The sequence below is a fragment of the Micropterus salmoides genome, unplaced genomic scaffold (assembly GCF_014851395.1).
Source record: "Micropterus salmoides isolate LMB-PRFRI ecotype aquatic unplaced genomic scaffold, ASM1485139v1 Ms_hic_scaffold_15, whole genome shotgun sequence".
NCBI classification, from domain to species: Eukaryota; Metazoa; Chordata; class Actinopteri; order Centrarchiformes; family Centrarchidae; genus Micropterus; species Micropterus salmoides.
In genome coordinates, this window is record NW_024040596.1 from 17594960 (window position 1) to 17617941 (window position 22982).

Here is a 22982-nt window from a genome sequence, read left to right on the forward strand (position 1 = left end):
TTTAACATTTCTTGTTGCAAGCAATCTTTCTGAATTTGTTTTACAAATGCTTTCAAAAAGTGATGGGGATATGTCCCCAGTGTCCTCACTGTAAATGACATCTATGACTCTTGTGTCTCTACGGTAAATATGAAGCTTGCGCCAGCAGCCAGTTAACCTTGCTTAGCAAGAGAAAACAACTAGCCTGGCTTTGTCTAAAGATAACAAAATCCACCTACCAGCACCTGTAAAGCTCACTATTTAACACGTCATTTCATGTTTCTTTAACCAGTAGAAAAACTGACGCATAAAAATGACAAATTGTAGCCCCACATGTAAACCTGTCTGTTTGCTAAGCAAAGCTAACTATCTCCGGGCTGTAGTTTCATATGTTTAATGGAGAGGCGTATCGAAATTCTCATCTCAACTCTCATCAAGAAAGTGGATATGTGACTTTCCCAAAACTATTCCTTTAAGGCTCCTTTCACTTTTCCTACTGAGTTAATGACAAATAACTATGGAAACGACTACAACATCCCACTATGCCATGCAAATATACATGCCCTCACTCAAATGCACACACTCTCATCCATTGACAGAGACACTAGCAACATTAAACAACATTACAACATTAAAATTGAAAGGATTTGGTAGACCAGGTGCTCAAATGAATTGTTTGTACAAAACCCAGAGAAAATACAGTATACAGTCAGGGGATCTGACACAGCCCATCATGCTGCACACATCACTGGGTTTTCCTTGTAATCTAACCATTCATTTGTCATTCACTCTCCCCCTCCACCCTTCTTCTGTTTGATTCCGTCACCTGATCGTCTCTCTCCCGTGTGTGGTGTTGTTGGTTATGCTACAGTATGCCATGTATGTACAGTATTTTTGAGTTTGTAGAAAGCCTCTATGTGTGTCTATCTTCTCTCACTGTTTGGCTCAGCTCTCTCTGAATCAGGACATGCTGTGAGCGGCTGATGATGACGGTGACTCAGTAATGTGAGAATGTCACCAGAGTCTGGGAACTGTGACTGGTTTTTGTCTCTCTGCCAGTGATGCTCAGACTGTAGCTTTCTCTGTACACTTCACTATTGCTGCTGTCAGTTTCGTTTTGTTCTTGTTGGGTTTTTTTCCATTTCAAGTGTATTTTATGCAGGTAAAATACTGAGGCAATTTAGTAAACTTTGGTTTATGTAGACATATGCACCACCATTGGTCAGCTTCCAAATCAGATTGCAGTCCTAAGTTTTCCCAGGCTACATGCAAATCATGTAATACTTCAGTCCAGTGGGTGTTGGTAATGCACCTGAAGTTGTTTGGCTAAAAAACACCAGATGAAGAATAAACTGTGCACTTTCGTGGCGTAGTCGCAACATTAGCAGCTTAGCTAGTGTGGTGTCCGAACGATAATGCTGCGATGATGTGTTGAGAAGAAATCCGCTTGACACTGTTCTTGATTATAAAAGTTTATTACATCAAAGAATTCGGCATCAATTACAAGCTCTGCAGCAGCTTGGAGAGTGACCCAGCCCAATAACCACTCTGTCTCTCTGTACATCGAACACAGCTTATATAGGACATGTTTAGGTCTCTGCTGTCACGCTCTGCCGGTTGGCCATCCTTTGTGTTTACTTTTGAGTTTGGTATCTGCCTTGGTATGTTGAGTTTTGGGTTCTGTCCTGTCTAGTGTCCAGTATCTGTTATATAGTCTGCTTGTCATGTCTAGTCTCTCTGTTTTCCTCTGCTCTCTCTCTCTGCCTCGTTAGTCTCATGTCTTTCACCTGTGTTGCTCCCGCCCTGCTCGTTAGTCCCTGTGTGTATATATACCTGGTGTTTCTGTCTTGTCCTTGTCCGGTCATTGTTCATGTTACCCCCCCAGTCTGTCGTGTGTGTACTCTGTGCCTGTAACCAGCCTTGCTTGTCTCGTCTCGTCTCGTCTCGTCTCCCTGTACTTTTGGATTTCTGTTATTCAGCCACTCACCTGTAAGTGTGCTCGCTTTTGTTTGTTAAGTAAAACCCTTCGTTATACCATACCTGCTCCGCTCTGTGTCCTGCGTTTGGGTTCTCCAACCTGCCTCCACACCACGATCGTGACATCTGCTAAATACCATATCAGGGCACAGTGTTGTGGAATAAGTGTAACCATCTGTTAGACACCACAGAAGGGTACAGTCCCTTCATACACACTAATCTCTTCTCCCCCTAATACTGGGTCCACTGTGCCTCTCTCCAGCTCTGGGTCAGGGGTCAAATTCTATAGGAGGGTTCACTCTTTGTACACCCATCAATCATTACTTCCCCTTAAGGGTTCACTGTCCCTCTCCCCAGCTGCAGAGCATTATGTTAAACTGTAATGGTCAAATGCACATATGTTATACACCACACTAGGTAGCACACTATCCATGCTAATTTCAGTGTAATTTCAGCAGCCAACAGGAAGTAAGTATTGCTCGAATTGCACTGTGGCTTTCTGGGGAGCCCTACTGTACTGTACAAATGCACACAATGCACCTGCCTACATGCAAAAATATACTATACAATGTAGGGTACATGCGGTGAGTGCTCCCTCACACATGCATGGCCATAATAAGAATAGACAGCATTTTGTGTTCATTAGATACAAATGATCAAATGATGTGCGAATAAAACACATGCATGTTGGCAAATGCTTCACTATTAGTTTAGTCTGTCATTGACTATAATTTTCTTTGGATGACTATTAGACTAATATTTATTTCAGGGACCTAAATATACAGGAAAATATTAATTTAAACAAGAAGAAAAGTGGCACCAAAAATTGGGACTGTTTATAGCTCCCCCTAAATTTGTCAAAATAATGTAGGCTCCCCGTATTTTGCTTTTGCATCTTGGAGAAGTGGAATACCTTTTCAATATCTGTTTGCACTACTTTTTGCTTTTTTGGGTCTGCAATGACACTTTTTGATATCTAATAGCTATCTGATGAGAGATGCACGAAGTTGGTAAGTTTCAATGGGGTCTGTGTTTAGCTCAGTTCTGGAGAATTTTTCTAATTTACTAATTTCCCTACTTAACCTCAATCAGTTTATTATAAATGGTGGTCACCAGTATTTTCTTTAAAAATCCATAAAAATAAAATTAAAACAATGAGTCTTAACCATCCCCAACTACATCGACCAATCAAATGGTTATAAGTTAAACATGGTCAAGTTTAGGCTTGAGATGACATAGGATTTGTAAACAGCCTGAGAGGAAGTGCTGCCTCAGAAGTTACGCTCAAGGGAACAAAGTACCCTGCTATTCGTGCATGTAAGAATGCATAGATGCAGGAAATATTTGATAAAATAGTATAAACTATTTGATAAAAAAGGCTTGTTTAAGATGAATTCCTTCTCGCCTGATGGCTACAGCGGGGGAGGTGACAAAAAGCAACAGTCAACTTGGACAGTTGTCCAAGTTGTCCAGCAGCATCAACACTATTTACAGGAAGTCACATAGACATTCGTCAGATCCCGATTGAAAAAAAAGATCTGCCTAATCTATCCAACTTGTGCTCAATCACCAATGATGCGGATGTTCTGCGTGATAGACCACATAGTATTAAACAAGTACTTTGTTGATTTTGAATTGCACTCCTATAACACTGTCAGACTCATAATGGACTGTTTTTTTAAAAAAGCAGCAAAACCAATATAGCAGAACCAGAGATGTCATCTTTTCTATTCCACACATTCTTTTTTCTTATCAAAACCTGGCACCTATTACCCATAATGAAACTAAAACTATAAATGCAGACAGTTAGGTTGGAGGTTGTGTTATGCTAGTAACAGCTAATGTAGCCTCAAGCTGTTAGCCTCAAGAAGAGAGAAGGAGCCAGCTACAGAGGTCTGGTAAGGTCACTTCTTTCTAACTCCAGATTTTTATTTTATTTTCACGCTTGAAGTCCTCCGCCCTGACCGCTGTTGCCTCAAGTGACATCACTCGAGGTGTTTTATCAGATTAGGCTCCCCGTGGAGCCACATAAGTCTTCATATTCATTCGTAATTCAAATGCCTTTACTGCTAGGAGAGATAGTAAATGAGCTGTGATGTGCTGTTCCATTTCTTGTCCAATATGAACCGCACCATCAAACAGCTGACAGACATTACTCTAAAAATAGTGTCTAAATAGCACATACTTGCACTCTGTGCTTTATAAATGGCTTCCACAGAGCTGCTTCAATAAAGTTCTACTTAAATGGATACAATTTTTATCAATGACTTATTCCACTGAAAAGCAAATTTCTATTCCTTTCAACTAAACAATTTACTCTCCAGATCAATGTCATGCTCACGCACAAGAACTGATTTAATGTGTGCATCTCAACACAAAAGAGGACTTGAGACCAGAAATGTGAAAACGTCTGGGCTGTCATGGTAGCACTTGTGTCTCTCAGATGGTTTGTGTATTAAAACCAGGATCCTCACTTTTTTTTGTTAATCCAACTGTCATCTTCCTCTCACCACCAACTAACACTGCATAAAACTGAAGTGGCAGCCGAATCCTGGACACAAGTGCAAAATCTGTTGCACAGTAGAATACTCGTGAACATGCTGACCATCTCATAGATATTTAATAAAGCTAAACACCTAAAATTATCATTAGCTTAGATGCCTGAAGGTTGCCAACTTTCTGCCTAAAGTGTATAATGCATTTTGTTTGGAGTCAATTATCAATAGCAACCATTTCTGCTCTCTCCTTCTCTCCCTTAACTTTGTCACAGAAAATCCAACATAACACATCACCCACTCATCAAATCATTCCAATAAGCATACCAGTGAGACAGAGGAGAGAAGAGACAGATAGCAAGTGTGTATTTGTAAATGTCATCATTTGTTTGTGTCATAAATCTGATTGAAGGGGATGCATTAACGAGACTCACTGCAATTTTAGCTCTTATGAGTGGAGCTGGGCTATTGCCTATAGTGATTGCCTGGATACATGCAGCTTGTTCTTGCACACAGTCACACACGTGCATATTGTCTTTGACTTTTGCAGCTGACCTAAACAGTACCCACGCACCAGGAAAACAGGACAGTACTCCTCCAGATATTAACTGAATGAGGGAAAGGAATGAGGAAAGAGGGAGGAAAAAATATGCAGAGAAAAAACTGTGGATATGCTGATTGGAGCTGAAGCCCAAGGCAGCAAAGGAGGGAGCTGTACAGTTTCATTGTGCTGCACTGACAGGGAATAGAGGAGGACGACGAGGAGGCGTTTCCATGGGAGTGCTGCTGTGTTCTTCTCGAACAGACGCATTCCCTTATCTCCTGCCTGGGGAGAAACAAACACTGGCTGCTCATATGAAGGGGAGTTTCCCTGGATCTATTTGAGCTGTGTAGAGAAGCAACATGGCCCTAATTGAATTTGGGAGAGAGAGAAAAATGCAAGACTCACAGCTGGGCCATGCTGTCTGTGTTGATAGCAAGACAATCTGTACATTATGTGCTGTGTGAAAGCCTATTAATTTACATTAAAAGAAGCTGCATGTTTCAGCAAATGTAAAGTTTTGCACAACATGCATTTGTAGCAAAATGTGTAAACAGAAACATATGCTGAGTCAGTATGTTTTTTTTATGGTGTTACTACCTCTGAATGTGTATTATTATTACACACACACACACACATTTATATATATATATACATATATATACACACACACACACAATCTTAATGTTTAAGCCAACATGGGCACGGGGTCCTCAAAGGGCACAGAAAAATGTAAATTTAAACATCTACAATTCCACTACAGCTGGACAATCTCCATCTGCTGGGGAAGAACATGTAATATGATTGAAAGCGCCAGAACAGCTACTAATGGACATTGTGGTGATTGTTAGTATCCACTGCTGTCTCCAAGGTCAGGAATTATCTTTCAGTCTCAGGTAATAGACAAGCTGCTATCAAATGTGATACATATTCATGTCCCCCTAAAGATGAATTCATGCATTTTTCATCCAGCACCATCATCAGTCCATCATTTGTCTTTGGTTTTTCAACGAAGTACCTGCAAAATGAATACCATTACCATCAGACTCACCTGTCCTTTAGTGCTAACTAGCTTGCATGTTAGCATGCTATCACACTAACGTTTGATGGTGACCATGGTGAACATATACCTAAACATCCGCATGCTGACATTCGAATTTAGCTCGAGGCACCTCTGCGCTTCAAGCCTGACAGAGCCGCTAGCATGGCTGCAGGCTCGGGTTTCTACTTACTGAATTTCTATCCTGTTCCTTCCTACATTCTTCTACATTCTAATTCTTGTGGTGCTTTAATGCTAATTTTACCTACTGGGGATCCTGGGAATTTTGCTTTGGCATAAGACTCCAGCAGGGACTGCCTTATTTAATGGAAAACACAATCAGCCCATCCTCACTGTGAAGTTAAAACATAAACCCTTACAGCTAAATGAATAGTCTTGTAAACATAGAGAGTGATAGAGAAGAAAGGTGATTGACTAGGCAGAGGGCCAGAGAGAGGCTGGTGAAGGAGCACAAAGTGTGATCTGTGTGGACAGGCCTGTAATTGAAGGGAAGGAAAGGGCCTTAACCTAGATCAGTATCTATCACTCCATCAGAAAAAAGAGCTCGACACCCACATATTTCCAGAAAAAGGGAGGGAGCGAGAAACCAAGGCCTCTGTTGGAAAGTAAGTCTATAAGAAGGAGGAAGAGGGGTAAGGGGATACTGGACTCTTGTGTATGTATTGTTGGTTCCTCAGACCTGTGACACAGATGGGAGAAAGACAAAGGATGTGAAAGTAAGCGAGAGACAATGACTGATAGAGGGAGAACGGAGATCAACATGTTGAGATAGAGCCCTGGAGACACAGCCACCAGAGAAGAAGAGAATTATGGGAGTGCAAATTAAATTACACCGGAAGGGACATTCAGATCTGGACCTGCAGGAAACACTGCACATGGGACTCTTTGTTTGTGTGTGTGTGTGTGTGTGTGTGTGTGTGTGTGTGTGTGTGTGTGTGTGTGTGTGTGTGTGTGTGTGTGTGTGTGTGTGTGTGTGTGTTTGTGTGTGTGTGTGTGTGTGTGTGTCCGTGTGATATAAACAGGTACATACAGATATCAAAATGGGTAAAGAACACAAGAATGTAAGAACAGAAGATCAGAAAACAAGATAGGAGGGATGTAGCATAGCAATCTACATGTGCATTTTTGCTAAGCCCACATATAATTGTCATAATCATATCTTCAGTGAAAGTGGCCTATCAAATGATCTTGTTTACGTTTAGAGTAAGTTATTAGTTAGTGGTAGATATGGTCTACGACTGCTGATATAGCCAATATATACTGAAACCTCTCCACCCTATCAGTGGCACTCAGACAGGGTGGAGACTCTCGCCCAGAGTCCATTTGTTCCTTCTGAAGAGGTACGATTTTAAAAACATCTAACGAATATAGAGTGTGATTTTTTTTTAAAGGCTAAGTTATTTCCCATAACAGCTGGGCACTGTAGTTTTAATTAAACATTACTCATACAAAAGTAAATTGTGCATTTGTTGGGTCCTGTTTTTGGCCGTGGAATAATACACGTTTCAAGCACTAATGAGTACTTACGGCAGCAAGATGTGGAATCTAAAAAATCCTCATTTCATCGTATTCCTTTGAACATAAGAAAGCATGTAGGATATCACCTGATGCGTTCTTTCAATAACATAAAAGCCGATCAGTATTATAACCTTTATAAATAAACGGTTCATATGGCAATAGGGAAAACACTCAAACCTAGGCCAACATGTTATTGACAGTGTAGGTAAGGAAAGTACCTCTGAGCATTTTTGTCAAGTGGCAATGCCAAGCCTCTCTTTGCATTTATATCACACATGATGGAGGTCTGACCACTGAAGCCGATCCTGCATCAACCTCCAACAGACAGTAATATACATACAGCTCAGCGACTGCATCTTACTACCTCAAAATATAAATGTATTCTCTATATAACAATTTGCATCACATCAGCCTCTCAAATGTCTGTAAATTGACCAGGATTATGTTAACATTGCTAAATGTGATGTTTGTTTTTGAGACTCCAATATCTGTTTCACTTACACCAGCCAAATACTCAAATATATGAGCGCCTTTCTTGTTTTGTGATGAATTTTGATTTTCTTTTTCCAGCTAAGCTAACTGGCAAACTGTAGTAACACATCATTATCTGACAGTAAACAAGGCAGGCTCAGTGCCACGTACCATCCTGATGAAAACTATCTGGTTAGAATGATAATGACATCCACAATTTACATCTGTCCATGAAGATTAGTAGGCTAGTTATGTCTTATTACTGTGCAGTGTGTGTGTGTGTGTGTGTGTGTGTGTGTGTGTGTGTGTGTGTGTGTGTGTGTGTGTGTGTTGTTCTTTTCTGTTTCCTACTTTAAATTCACTTTTTAATCTTACCTCACATTTTTCATTTATTTAATCCCACTACTTATCAGTTCTCCCATCCCCTAACCGTATACAACATTGACAACACATATCAACAGCACACACAAAACAAACTGAAACTGTAACACCACATGATGTCACAGTTTCATTTCATTTAAACCATTTGAAAAGAAGCATTGAGCAGTTGTTTAAAATGTGGATGAAGAAGAAGAAGAGCGGAGAGGTCGGAGATGAGATAAATAAGACAGATAAGAGTGAATAGCATTAATTATTTTTTCAAGTCGTCTAATGTCTTTTTACTGTCCAGCAGAGTGGTTCTTCAAGGAGCAACGGTTTGTGATGCAGGCCTGGGGTGCTGTGCTTTCACAAAGGTCACAAGAACACTGAAGAAGATTAGCAATTCAGATCAGGATAAAGGGGCTAAAAGGCTGCTGAAGTCCTGCCTGAGTCTGATTACATTAGCAAAGAGTAGGAGTGCAAATGCAAATCATAGGAAATAGATTTATGCAAATACATATATGCATACACACACTGACAAACTGGCATAACAATAACACATGACTTATGATAATGAAACATATAAACAGCACATGATTCCTTGTTAAGGTTTATCCTGAGTATATCCTCCCACTAATTATCCATCCTCACTCACTCAAACACACACGTACACACGGTTTATCAGCAATCTCAGCCCAGCACCCTGACCATCATCCATCTTGTTGAAATGAGTTTGGGCTGCGGGATCATTATGAGGTCAGTTTTGAATGAAGATTTCCTGCTTTCCAAGGATAACTCCCTGATCTGAGTTATAGTGCTGTTGTGGTGGTGAAGCAGCTTTGGACACCTTTTGATAACAACTTTCATAACAATTCCTCAAAACCTTAATGTTTAGACCAAAGAATTTGGTCAAGCTACGGTGCATCAAACAAAAAGCACGTTACAGCAAGGGTGAAAAGTTCATCTGCCAAGTACAAATAAAGCTATACTGTACAATACATGCAATGTAACAATGCATGTATTGTCTCTCTATCAGAGACATACAAGCCAGACTAACACCACGAATCTGTTATGCTTCCACAAGCCTAGTGTCAATAACCATATTCCATACTTTCCATACCTTTCATACCAGCAATTCTCAATCCTGTTAATTAAAGAAAGCACCATAAACACTGCATATTTTCCATCTGTTGTGTGTTTCCAGTCAAACAGGAATTCACAGGCTAGGAGAGATGAGAGAACGTGCAGTGTAGTGGTCCGCTTTGTTCACAGTTACAGTTGACTAGACTATATAAACATACTTCACTGTCTGACCACTGAAAAGAATGGATATAAGTTATTAACTACTTAGCATAAGTACAAGCATATCCCCCTGACCTCCTGAAAGGGCTTTTGCAGGGCCTTGTTTCAGCACCATGGAGAGTGAGCACAGGAGGATGCATGGCTGACAGGGAGACAGAGCCTCTGCACAAGCACAAGGTTTGTGATTATAGGTTTAACAATATCATGTACCTGTTCTCTGCAAGTGGGCTCCATCTTATCAGTTGTGTTGTTTTTGATCAGTGGGTTTAAAACAAACACATCTTACAGTATGGCTCTATATTGCAGTGTTTGTTTGTGTGTGTGTGTGTGTGTGTGTGTGTGTGTGTGTGTGTGTGTGGTGTATTTGTCTGTGTGTGTGTGTGTTTGGGTAGCCTGAGATATGTGCTCTAAGACTGCCATGTTATTAGAACAACAAGCAAACTGGGGACAATATAAAGCCTGGATTAGGTGCAGAAATCACTGGCGTGCTATTAACGATATTGAAATGAGCAACACTCAACAGCCTTCTCTCCCCTCATCTCATAGAGCTGCGTTGCAAGCCTGGGTCTTACTCCAAATGTCAAACGTCACTTCCACAGTTACAGTTCACAGGTAGTCCATATTAGAGTAGACTAGAAAGACTGGACTTAGAGAGCCAGAGTAAAGAGAAGCCCATGCCAGTTTCACTTGGTGTAACTGTGTGTTGGTGCACACCCTGACAGGCCGGATGATGCAGTGAAGGCACTGATTGCCTGGAGTCTAAAAAATAAATACCAGTATACTGACAGATATGCCCAACGGTTGCTATGACGACTGTGAACCCACCCCCTTAAATGTGTGCGTGCGCGTGCGCGACCCGGCCTCGTTAGTCCTACCTTGCATTCCTCCATGCACGTCCTAACCGAGTATGCATCCGTCTCGTATTTCTGAACCAGCAGCTCAAACTCCCGGTAGTTCTCCTCCGCCTGCTGGTCAAGACGCTGATAAGCCCGGACACACTCGCTGCATCCCTCCATGGCCATATCCAGGGTGCAATTCAAATCGTCCGGACTCGTAAACCCGTAAAACAAATCCAAAAGTGAGTAGGAATTACAAAAAGAAAGGTACAAATCGCTCAGATTCACGTACGCAAACTGTGTCCCCTTTCCCCCTCCACCGGAGAGGCCCAGGCACACGGTCTTCGCGTCCGTGAAAGTAAAGCAGTCTTTGGACAGGCTGTCGGGGTGACAGGTGTCCATTCGCCACAGAGGTTTGGTAGAATTCCCTAGAAAAATAACATCTTGCTCTCTGGCGAGACGGTGGGGGTCAGGTGATGTTGGGATATGGTGTCGGTGGAGGGAGTTTGGGTACTCGCCCATGTCCGTAATTGCAAGCCCCTCGTCCGACCGCTTGTCTCGGGTTCGCGTTAGTTTCGCCTCAGCGCAGAACCACAAGTGATCAGAGAGCAGGACGGTGATGAACAGCAGAGAGGCCAGTGACAGTCGCCATCTCTGGGCCCGCTCCGACTCGGTAAATGGCTTCTCGTTCTCTCGGGGTGCAAACCAGTATTTTAAGCCTTCATCATGCTGCCGACGCATCCAAGCACCCCTGGTCATATTTTAGGAAAGTGCTGCCCTGGCCGACTCCACCGCGGGGGCTGCTCTGCCACAATACTCATTGACTTGGGGGAGATGGACTCCGGTTGGTTCTCCTCTGTAACGGTGGGGTGCCGTGCCTCCGCCGGTCCAGGGCGCTCCTCTATCGCGCCCGCAGCAATCGGTGCTATTCCGATCCAATTAGCGCGCGCGCACAGATTAAGCTTCGCGCTGCCGCATCCCGGTTCTCCATGGCTCTCCGGGGGGAAACGGCGTCCTCTTTGACCGCATGCCCCCCTCTTTCTATCGTCCGTCCCCCGGGTTTGTTCTCTCGTCGGGGGCGCAGGGAGACCAGCTGTTGCGAGCCTCTTGGTACTGATGCTGCGCGTCTGCCGCCGTTCGGTTTGCAGATTCACTTAAAGGAGAGCAATGAGCCCTTTCGATTCATGCAGACTGGTTTCTCTGTCCCGTACCTGGGCGGAAAGCCTAGAATCCTTTCTCCCGTTGGCCATTGTCATCTTGGACCGCGGTTAAGTTGCCGCCATGTTCGTCTTGAAACACTTTTTCGGAGAGCTGGGTCTGTTTGCGTCATCTCCATCGTTGCGATAGCTCCATCGTTGCGCAGTGGTGGAGCAGCTTATTACCTATGTGCACACACACACGCAAACACACAGGGGGAGACACACACACAGGGATGGAGAGAGAGGGAGCACAGACACACATAAAGGTGGTAAAGGGTGTTTTGGCTGTCCTCGCTGCACTTCATGAGTAATAGTAGCCAAATATTGTCTTGGCAGGGCACAAACATACACTTATGGCGACATCTTGCTTTTGGTGCAGGCAAGACGCGAGTCCATTCACAAGAACAACAATGCAGTTAAAACATCATACTCACTGTTTCCTTACAGGCTAGTCAAGATTCAGTAATCCAGCCCATTTCACACACGAATGTAGGCTGAAATGACATAGCTTTTTTTCATGTCCAGAGGAGACAGAGGTGAAATGAAGATGTGGGAAATTAAGGCTTTGAAAAGTCTAGAAAATAGTCAGGTTTCAGCTTCTGAACAAGGGGAAAGCAGCTGAACAAGCACAAGGTCACGTACGTGTTCCCTGTAAGTGAATCTCATCTTATCAGTTGTGTTGTGTTTGTTCAGTGGGTTTAAAACAAACACATGACTTACAGTATGGCCCTATATGCAATGTTTGTGTGTGTGTGTGCGTGTGTGTGTGTGTGTTTTATATCCTCATGTCCCAGCAGTGGGGACTTTAACCTAAATGCACACTAACCCAGGGGGACTCGTCTTATGGTTAGGGTAAGTGGCTAAGGAATACATCATGTCAATGAGGTGTCCCAACGGGGATAATGGAACAAGCGCGCGCGCGTGTGTGTATATGTGCGTGCGTGCGTGACAGAGAGAGAAAGAGAGGGAGTGAGAGTTAGGTGGTAGTTGCTGAAAGTAAATTACAGTATTTATCCTCATCCTTAAAGGTACTAATCATTGTCAGAGGCATGGCTTGGAGTGCTACCAAAGAAATTGTTGCTTAATGTTAATGGCCTGTATATTGAGGATAAGACAAGAGATGATTACCTGATTAATGTGTTCTTAAGGCAGGACAGGAGGCAGCTTATTCTTCAATTTGTTGTTGAGGTGAAGAAATGCTCATCAAATGCCAATCCAATTAGTTTTAGTGTAGCCAGTGTCCCTCTGCCAAAAAAACTAAAACAAAATATATATTTATATAAATGCTACAACATATTGAATAGTGCAGAGAATATATTGTGTAATTTATTTCTGTGGGAGAACAGCACTGAATTTCAGCACCATGGATAGCTCACCACTTACTGTTGTCTGTGTGGAAGTTCTCCCAGTGTCCTGTCACAGAGTTTTGCTTATAAAACTGCCCTCAAACACAATAAAAAATGTGTTTAGTCACTCTTGTCAATGATATTGCACCTTCCACTGAATGTACTCCAGAGTTGTTTAAGCTAAAAAAAAATCAGAAAGTCAGTAATGCAGGCTATTTCTGTTATGTTGTCCAGAGTGGAAGGAACAAGCCTTGTCAATGGCATAATTTGCTGATTTATCACCAAATGTCAGCGGGTGCTCACACAAGGAGAGTCGGTTTTTTGTTCTCTGATTCACCTCTGATCGCAGTGGTGACTGTAAGTTCAGCACACAGGGCCTGATTTTTGGTAGGAGCCTTAACCGGATTTGAAAATGCCGATGGTGTTGTGGCAAATATCTGTTGTGTCAGTGCTAGGCGTGCTTGAATGCTCATCATTCAACACTCGTTGCTCTCACATATTATGTCACTGCAGGATGCTGTGATCATGCCTCTCGGGGATAGATGTCCTACTTCGGCTGGGATTGTCTAGTCTGCCTTTAACTGTAGTTGCTCAGTTTCATGCTGTCTTTGACCCTAACTGTTGAGTGTGTGTGTGTGTGTGTGTGTGTGTGTGTGTGTGTGTGTGTGTGTGTGTGTGTGTGTGTGTGTGTGTGTGTGTGTGTGTGTGTGTGTGTAAGTGAATCTCATCTTATCAGTTGTGTTGTGTTTGTTCAGTTTGTTTAAAACAAACACATGACTTACAGTATGGCCCTATATGCAATGTTTGTGTGTGGGTGTGTGTGTGTGTGTGTGTGTGTGTGTGTGTGTGTGCCTGCCTCCCCCTGCTCTGTTAGTAGACATATGGATATTTACAGATTTGGCCAAGAGTCTCGAAATACCATTTCCAGATCTGCAATTTGATTGGTTCGACTTGAACGCCTGACTTATGTCAGCTCCTGAGAGGTGGCCAATCAACATCATATGGAGTGTGTGTCTGGCACAGCAGAGTTGCCTGTTTCACACCACCCTTATCACTTCCCTACCTGTGTGTTTGGATCTGTGTGTGTGTGTGTGTGTGTGTGTATGTGTGCAAAGGAGATAGAAGTAGCACGAGGGCAAAGTGAGCAAGAGACAGAATAGAGAGATAGAGCCAGAGAATGCAGATTGCTGGCCCTTAAATCTGGAGCCATCACAGTAAGGGCTGGCAGACATGACTCGTCCACTATCTATGCTGGGGAACATGTGTGCGTGGGCGGGTGTGTGTGCATGTGTGTCCTCTCTGAAACAACTGTACATACATGTGTGTAATTGATTGTATTAGTTCATTGTACTGGCACAGTACCTTGTGCTAAATTAAAGGTAATTTGCACAGTTGAGGGCAGTTGCACCTCTTTTTTTCATTTTAAGTTTTTTAAGCAATCAAAAGTCCATTAAAAATCAGAACTATTTTTATATCTATCTTTCCAATATTGTCCTGTCTGGCTTGTCAAAGGCACTTGAAAGTCCATTTGTCTATTTCAGATTAAGCATCTATTTATAAATGTCTATTTAAAAACGAAAATAACCCAGTGGAGGGTTCATTGCCTCAGTAGTACTCTGTTTGGAGCTGTTCTGATTCTGATCCAATTACAATTACAAAAAGTAACCAAATTCTTTATTGTTTTTCATGAGTCATACAAGCAGACAAAAACACTAATGCTGACAATGTTGGTTCTTTAAAAAACATTACTTCATGAGCATTTGTTGCTTTTTCAAGACCTTTTTGCACCCTGATGTTCACTATCTCATCCTTGCAATGCGTTTCCCCACCTGTCAGCATTCCTGATTGAGGGAGACAGGAAGGAGGAGAGAGGTGGTTGCTAGACTGGACCCACCGACAATCAGAGTAGGAGGGGAATAAAGTGAAAGACAAGAGACAGGTGACATCATCCAACTGTGCCGTTCACCAACTTGTGTCAAATTCACAACCTACGTGCTGTGTCAGCGTGGAACTGGACCTCTTTAAGTAAATTTCCATTTCTTGTTCACTCTTTACATGCATCTTTCCTTCCTTTCCTAATCTGTCAGCATTTTCTTTCCTCTTTTCATACCGCCGCCATCTCTTTCTATCCTTCCCTCTGTTTGTCTCTCACTCAGCTGACCCTATACGTCTCTTGAAATGATTCTTCCTTAAGCTCTTGCTCACCATCACCCCGTCTTCCTCTGTCTCTCGGTCTCACTCTCCTTCTGTGCTTTCATCTGTCTGACGTCAGAGTGGCAGCCTCTCTCATTGGTCAGAGAAGACAACACCCGCAGCCCTGGCATATTGTCCTGAGTGGATGTTACGAATTGACAAGAGATGTGTGATCTAAGATTAGTACATTATCCAACTCAAGAACAAATATGGTGTATGCACCTGCAAATATAAATATATGTATGTTTAGAAGTGTGTACATACAGGTGCACATACATGATTATGATCGTGTCTGTTTTGTCTATCTGCAGTGATGTGTTATTCTGCTGCTCTGAGTGTGTGCCAGTGTGTTGAACGGCAAAGTTTATTGTTGGCATTAAGAGTAGTAGTTTGACAAAAACGTATCAACTCGAAGTCAAAATCAGCAAACTGAGTTTGTTCAGTTGTTAATCTAAGTATGGAACTTTAATAGAAAGGTATAAAAACCTGTGTTTTTCCTTGTTTAAGCTACATATCACTGATGACAAAAGTATGCTATACAGATTTCTTAATGTATTGTTTTTCTTTCCATTGGTAGCCATTTATCCTTCTATGCTATGAAAATCAATAAGAATATTCTAAAAATGTGATTGTCTTATTCTATTAGAGTCATAACAAAGTCTCTTTTGAATATTTTCTATCATTGTTGCTGGAATATTTCAATAGTGTGCACTGCCTCAAACTATAATATAACTTTGACAAAAACAAATGCCTAGTTGTTATTCACTGTGATGGACTGCACAACCAAAGGAAATCCACCAATTGATTTTCCATTATACAGAAATGAATGGAAAATAATGGCTGGCTAAAAGATGAAAAAGAAATCTATGTAAAAAACACACATTTCAGCATGGTTTTGCATAAAACATCAGCAGTGATGTAAAGTAGACATGATTTGCCTTAACATTTGTTGGTGAAATAAATGTGCATCATTTAGACTGGTCGCTGGAATCAAGGGGGATAAAGTCGATGACGGAGATACCATCATGCATTTCAACCTCCCACCCCACCAAGTACTACCTGTGCTCCGCTTCAGGGTTTTACTCTCCTGATCGATTGACTCACCCCATTTCCGTTCCAGGAATCCTTCAGCGGTTTATCCACACAGCTCTCTCTCCCAAGGACACTGTCTATTGCCATATCCATGATCCTGGGTTCCTGGCCTATATTCCCACCATGCAATCTGGATCTCTGTGTTCACACTGCCTCCAGCTTCAAAGGAAATGTGTCACAATTTGTGAACACAATTTGAAATTATCTCAAACATTTAACTATAAATCACCTTTTATAATTATAACACTTGTAAAGCATTGATGAGGAGGATATGGCATTATTCTGTTGTTTCCATGTTTGGTGCACAGGTAATGTGATTGATTTTGAGGGATAGCAACCTCACTCTGAGGTCTGCTCAACTGACTGACTTCTCCCAGTAGGGCACCATGAGGTTGACATGCGGTGAGTGAAATGTCTCAACAACAAGCCTCAGATATACTCAGCATTTATTGCTAATTAGCAGTCTTAGCATTAGCTAAACAAAGATGGTGAACATGGTATAAACCTTATACCTGCTTAACATCTGTATGTTAGCATTGTCATTTTGAGCATGTAAGCACGCCGACGTTAGCTCAAATAAGAACCTTACAGTAGGCTAACATGGCTGTAGACTCCTAGTCTAATTGATTCTGCAATACAGTCTGACATTTTTTAATTTTACACAAAGTAAGAAACAAGATTAGGCAAAGTGATTTCATTTGCTGCAGCATGTTAAATCAAACCAGAGATACAGTATGTACACATTTCTGAGGAGATCTTGAATTGAAGGAGTGTCTTGATAAGCACCAAAACCATTTGCCTGCTTCCTCCACTCCTCCAGAACAGGCCTCTGTAACATCAGCTGTAGCCCCAGAGTAAACGGCAGAAGGCAGGATTTACAGGAACTCCGGGGATGAGCTTGAGGCTCCCCACCCCAGCAGAGAGAGCTGAGGCCAAAAGGTTTTTGTCACCAAGCATCCCTACTGTCAACACGAACCTGAGCTGGACCTACAGTACTTTATTCATTCCTCATCTGTTTATCCATCCTCATCTCATTGTCCTATATCTGGTCCTCTATCATTGCATTAAATTCTACTGAGATCAAACCAATATGAAGTCGCTGTTCTTCTGCACCTGCACAGAGCTGTATCACTTGAATTTAGTATTCCTTGTGTGATGTGCGCTTACATAAAAATTTCATATGCTGAATTTAATGGGACAACAGATAGAAGACCTTGGGTGAACGATTTATTAATGCAAAGCATGGTAAAGGCTCAGTGTGTGAGCAAGGAAAATGAGCCTGGCGTTTCTAAATGCATTTGCCTCTCACTAATCTGTGCTGTCAGAGAAAAGCACCTCCTGATGAAAGGGATATGTCTGCCCCTGGATCCAGCAGGAAAGTGGGGAGGAAAAATTACGTATTGAAGCCTTTGAAGAACTGGGAGTGAAGTCAAATCCCAGCTAACATGGAACATGAGCACTATCCAGTGCCGAGATCCAGTCACCTCTCATCCTGTAGGAGCGGTGTGTTAACAGGAATAAACACAGAGCTACTACCCAGACTGTGCCTGGGATGTGGCTGGAGAAAGGCCAGGGTAGCTCTGCTCCAATCCCCCGGCCTCATCTCTCCTTCCCTCTTTTCCTCTCTTCTGTTATGCTGTGCCTTAGAACATCACCAAACAGTCCCTGCCACTGGGTTAAAGCACAACTCACAGGGCTAATCACACTGGTCCATAACAATTTCTTCTCTTCAATGTCTGTCTCCCTCATGTCATCACTATCTTGCTGCGTAATTGTTAAAAGTTCAAAGTTATCTGCAGTGGAAATTGCTTAGATCCGATACAATATGTCAAAATAAATGTGCTGTTTTTTGGCAGCCATATTGCTTCTTGTTTGGTACTTGACCAGCTTAGCAACTCTATATGCTGTCAGTCGGTCCATCACTTTGATCCAGATTGAAATATCTACATATAATAGAGATATATATTATATGATAATATTCCATGGATTGAGATTAATTTTTGTACAGACACACTCATGGTCCCCAGAAAATGAATCCTAATGATTGATCCTGAGACTTTTATCCTTATCTTAACATTTACTACATGAATCCGACCAGAATTTTGAACAGACATTAATGGCTCCCAGGCAATGATTCCCAAAGACTTTGGTGATCGCCTCTAGTGCCACTAGAGGTTCACATTTGTGGTTTTGTGTAAAATGTCTCCACAACTACACTTTCATGTTTCCCCACAGGATCGATAGCATAACTTTGCTGATCCCCTGACTTTTCATTTAACACAATCAAGAAAACAAAATGTTTATCTGCAAGGCTAATGACACTCCATCAGTCTCAAAGCTGTGCTTTGTTTTCAGCAAATGTTAGCATGTTAACACAAAGAAAGATAAACATTATACCTGCTGATGTTAGCATTGTCATGGTGAGCATATTAGCATGTTGACATTTGAATTTAGCTCAAAGCACCTCTGCGCCCAAGCACAATCTCAGAGAGATTCTCTTGTTATCATGTAGCTTGGTTCCTTGCACAACACTCTCTGTGTGGGTGTCTTGTTTGCAAATAAAGCCAAGGTTCAATCGCTATCTAATCTAGTATGCAAGGTGGTGTGTTCTGTGTGTGAGCCCAGGCCTGTGTGGCAGTGAGCTGTACTCGGCCTAAGCCCTTACTCTGCGTCATCTGTCTCATCACACAGACTGGCCGACCTCAGATGACTTTGCAGACACACTCTGCAGTCTACCAGTCACGTGTGAATCTCTCCCTCTCTCCCTGTGGTGGCTTGCTCTACTTCTGATCACAGCACACATCTGTGCTTCTCCTGGCAATCTGAAATCTAAGTGAGACAATCAAAGGCGGAGTGCCATCCATTAGCGACTGTGCACAAGTTGCTCTTTAGATGCACCGCTATAAATTCACTTAACCTGGGACCATGTTAAATGTAAAGATTGTGTCACTGGTAATTGTGTTGTCCGCCTATTTGCAGTTCTGCTAACTGCTCCCTAAAAGCTGCTTTGATGTGACGGAAACTTGCCACCTCTACAAGTCACAGCACACAAACACACTTATGACCTCCTTCCTTCCTAAATAACCATCCTCTTTTCTCTCTTGGACACTTATCCCCCTCTCTCTACTTCAGCCATGCGGCTCTCTGTGAGGCTCTGTAAATATCTGCCACAGACTGAGTAAAGTTCAGGAAAAGGTCAAAAGTGATACATTCTGCACTGGCTCTGTCTACTATGTATTACTGTAAAACCAGGGTTTGAAGGAACCCAGTGTTCCACCTCAGTGTATCACTGTTTCATCAGGTGAGATAATAAAACAGCAGCAAAGTGATCTGACTTCATTTTTCTAACACCTTTATATCAAGTATGTAAACCATTGCTGTAACCATTAAACAGAACCTTGCAGCAGTGATCTATGGAAAAACATCAATCCCTCTCACCGTGGTCCTCTAGGCTCGCTGGAGCTGTGATGCATTGCACCATTGAGATACTCGATTTACAGGAAGGAGAGTAGGGGAGAATAAATGCCGAAATTATGGCTATAGTTAAATCAGTCAGCTCAAGAAGATCGGCATCATCTGATTTTGCGAGCTCCCCTGTCATGCAGCGGGGCTAATTTATGGGGTCACAGTGGGGTCATGGCTGTAGCTGCAGTGATACACTGCAATCAAGCCAGGGTCCAGAGAACCGAGGCCTGGGGAACATAAATCAACGGCATGAACTGCCACTGTATACTGCTGGGTGGTGAACTAACACACACACGCACACTCTCTCTCTCACACACAGAGTAGGACAAAAAACTACTATAACTCATTTATCCAAGTATCGTACACTGTCACCAGGACGTACACGTTCACACACAGATGCAGAACACCCTGCTCTCTGCTAATTCAACCCATTAACAGTGACATTTAAAGATATCTCCCCAGTGCACAGCCGCCAGTGTAAAGTACCTTTTCATTAAGCTCTTATTGTGTAGGCCTCAGGGGTGAAGACGGGAGGTGCCTGGGAGTGTGTGTGTGTGTGTGTGTGTGTGTGTGTGTGTGTGTGTGTGTGTGTGTGTGTGTGTGTGTGTGTGTGTGTGTAAGAGAGAGAGCAACAGAAAGAGAGAACAGATGACAGAGAGAGAGAGAAAGAAACAGTTTGAAATGAACAACAACTAAGAGCCAAATGTGGAGATAAAGAGGGGATGATGAGGAGGGGAGGCTGTGAAATACTGTCCAGAACCACAGGTTGCAACTCTTGTCTTTAAATCACAAGGCTCCCTGAACAATGGCTATTACACTGACTTACTACAGGGTCAAATAACTGAAAAGCGAGAGATACAGGACAACGGATACGCATATCACTACATGGACTTATGTCTTGGTCCTTCCTCTTAATCATGCTTGTTCCCTCCCTCTCTGTCTCTCACTCTCACACAGCCTCATTTATGCAACCATTTCTGCCTGTTGAGTGAGTATGGTTAAATATGGCACATTTTGAAAATCACATGCTGTGCTATAATTACTGCCAGGCCATTAACTCTGATTTTATATCTGCCACCTTATGTGACTTGATGTGTACTTGGTGGACGTATGAATGGTGGCATACGTCAGTCAGTCCAGTGTGTTCGCAACAAGAGTTTAATTGGATGGAAAGGGCTGTAGTGCCTACGAAGCAATGTTTTTGTTTTAGTAGATGTATTGAGCTATTAGTCTTTATTTGCAACCCACTGCTGCTGGGACTGTTTAGAGCATGACCTGCTGGCACACACTGATGAATAACTACCCTTTTCCCCAACTTGTGTCACATGAAGCATTACTTTCAAGGCAATGACACCGTGCATTAGTAAATGACAGTGTGTGTATTGGCCAAGAACCCCTTATTCTATTGCTGTGCATGTGCAGAAACGTTCCTATAGAGTGTATAAGCTTTTATTACAGTGTGAATAAGTTTGAATAAATCAATATTTAATTTAATCTTTAATTTAAACATGCAGATCCATTTTGTAAGTGCTCTAAAATCTTTAAACGTAGCCGTCAACTTTTGTAATATAAAAACGCCGTTGACCGGCCATATCTCCCTGCTTCACATTTTAGTTCATCACAAGGTCTAAAACCTAAATTTGGCAGAAGAGTTCTTCACTCTTTCTTTTTAAGCCTTCCATTTTTGCTCATTCACATACCCATACCCATACAAACCCACAATTGTGTGGACAAACACACACACACATTTATTAAATGAGAAATGAAAGATGGCCTTTCCATCCCCACAGGATAAAACAGTAACCTTTCATCTGGACCACAACCCTGTCTGTTTCTACTGGCAACCAGAGTCTGCATGTCCTCTGGTATCAGTTCAGTCAGGAGTGATCTCCCAAAACGACTGAAACAATCACTTATTACTGGTCTGACTGACCTTCACAAAGTGAGCTTTCTCTAAATTGAGTGAATTTGCTCTTTAAGTGGATGTCGGTTACCAACATGACCCTATATGCACTCAAATTCTACAGTTTACCCCACCTTTAGAAAAATCTTGACTTCACTCAGACAATGTGGCTGCATTTTTCAAGGACAGTGGGTTCTACTTCTCTGCAGAGGCCGAAGTCTCCACAGACTAAATTGAACACATTTTAATTACAGCATGCCCTTGATATTGTTCTTTTTTCAAACAGGGCCTGCTGCTGACATTATTTTCATGGTTGCACCTCCTTCAAAAAGAAAATGTCCTTCACAGAAAAAGAAAATGTCCTTCACAGAGAAACATGTTATGGTTTTTCCTGACGTGATGATGGGCACATAGTATCTGTTAAAATATTATTAGTAACAGGGATTAATAATGATGGTAGCAATGACAATGATGATGATAATGGTGGTGGTGGTGGAAGAGAAATAGTTTGATGTACTATGTAACTATTTCTTGCTGAATGGAGGCCCAACACAGTGACTTGGAGTTTTGTCATCACCGTAAAGTTACCAGGCAACCAGCAGAGACTCCATGAAGTCACTGCACCTGACCACTGTTCAACAAGAAATAGTGACAGCACATGCAGCAAACTCCTCTTAAAAACACAACTTGTTATTCTGTTTGTGTATGAATTAAAGAACTGAGATACAACATGTTAAAGGCTGATCCTGGTGACCATATTTTTGAACTTTGGAGAGAAACAAGCTGACTGTTGCCCCCTGTTTCCAGTGTTCATGCTAACCTAGGCTAGTTTTCGCCTGGTTTTAACTTCATACTTAATGCACATAACAGTGGTATCAGTCTTATGACTGTGCATTAACTCTCAGCAAGATAGAATTTCCAAATATTTCGAACTATCCCTTTAACCTTAACTGTGCCAGCAATATCAAAGATTGTCAAAGACAAATGCTGCCATTTTTACTTTTACTGAGGAGGAAAACAACTTGAAGACCGCTTTATTTAGCAGCTCTGGCAAGTGATGTTACCACTGAGGAGGCTGTTCAAGTGTCTGTAGAGCCAAAGAAAGCCTTCTCTGAAAGTCATCTTTTCTTCTTTATTTTTGGCACAATGGGCAAATGTGCTAATTATCTATCTCTACCATCAGAGGAGGTTGGGCAAAGACCGGGAGATTAATGACGCCTTACATAATATCAATTACACTCTAAA

At 42.1% G+C, this 22982-nt stretch overlaps 1 protein-coding gene across 1 annotated transcript in view; it reads right to left on the minus strand.

Annotated features, from left to right (window-relative positions):
• The window catches only part of LOC119904225 (transmembrane protein FAM155A), an 84939-nt gene extending 73027 nt beyond the window's left edge, over positions 1–11912 (minus strand). Inside the window, exon 1 of the mRNA XM_038720721.1 lies at positions 10579–11912. Within this exon, the coding sequence (XP_038576649.1) occupies positions 10579–11298 (720 nt within the window). The 5' untranslated portion in view covers positions 11299–11912. The remainder of the gene's footprint in view (positions 1–10578) is intronic.
• Positions 11913–22982: the final 11070 nt, after the last annotated feature.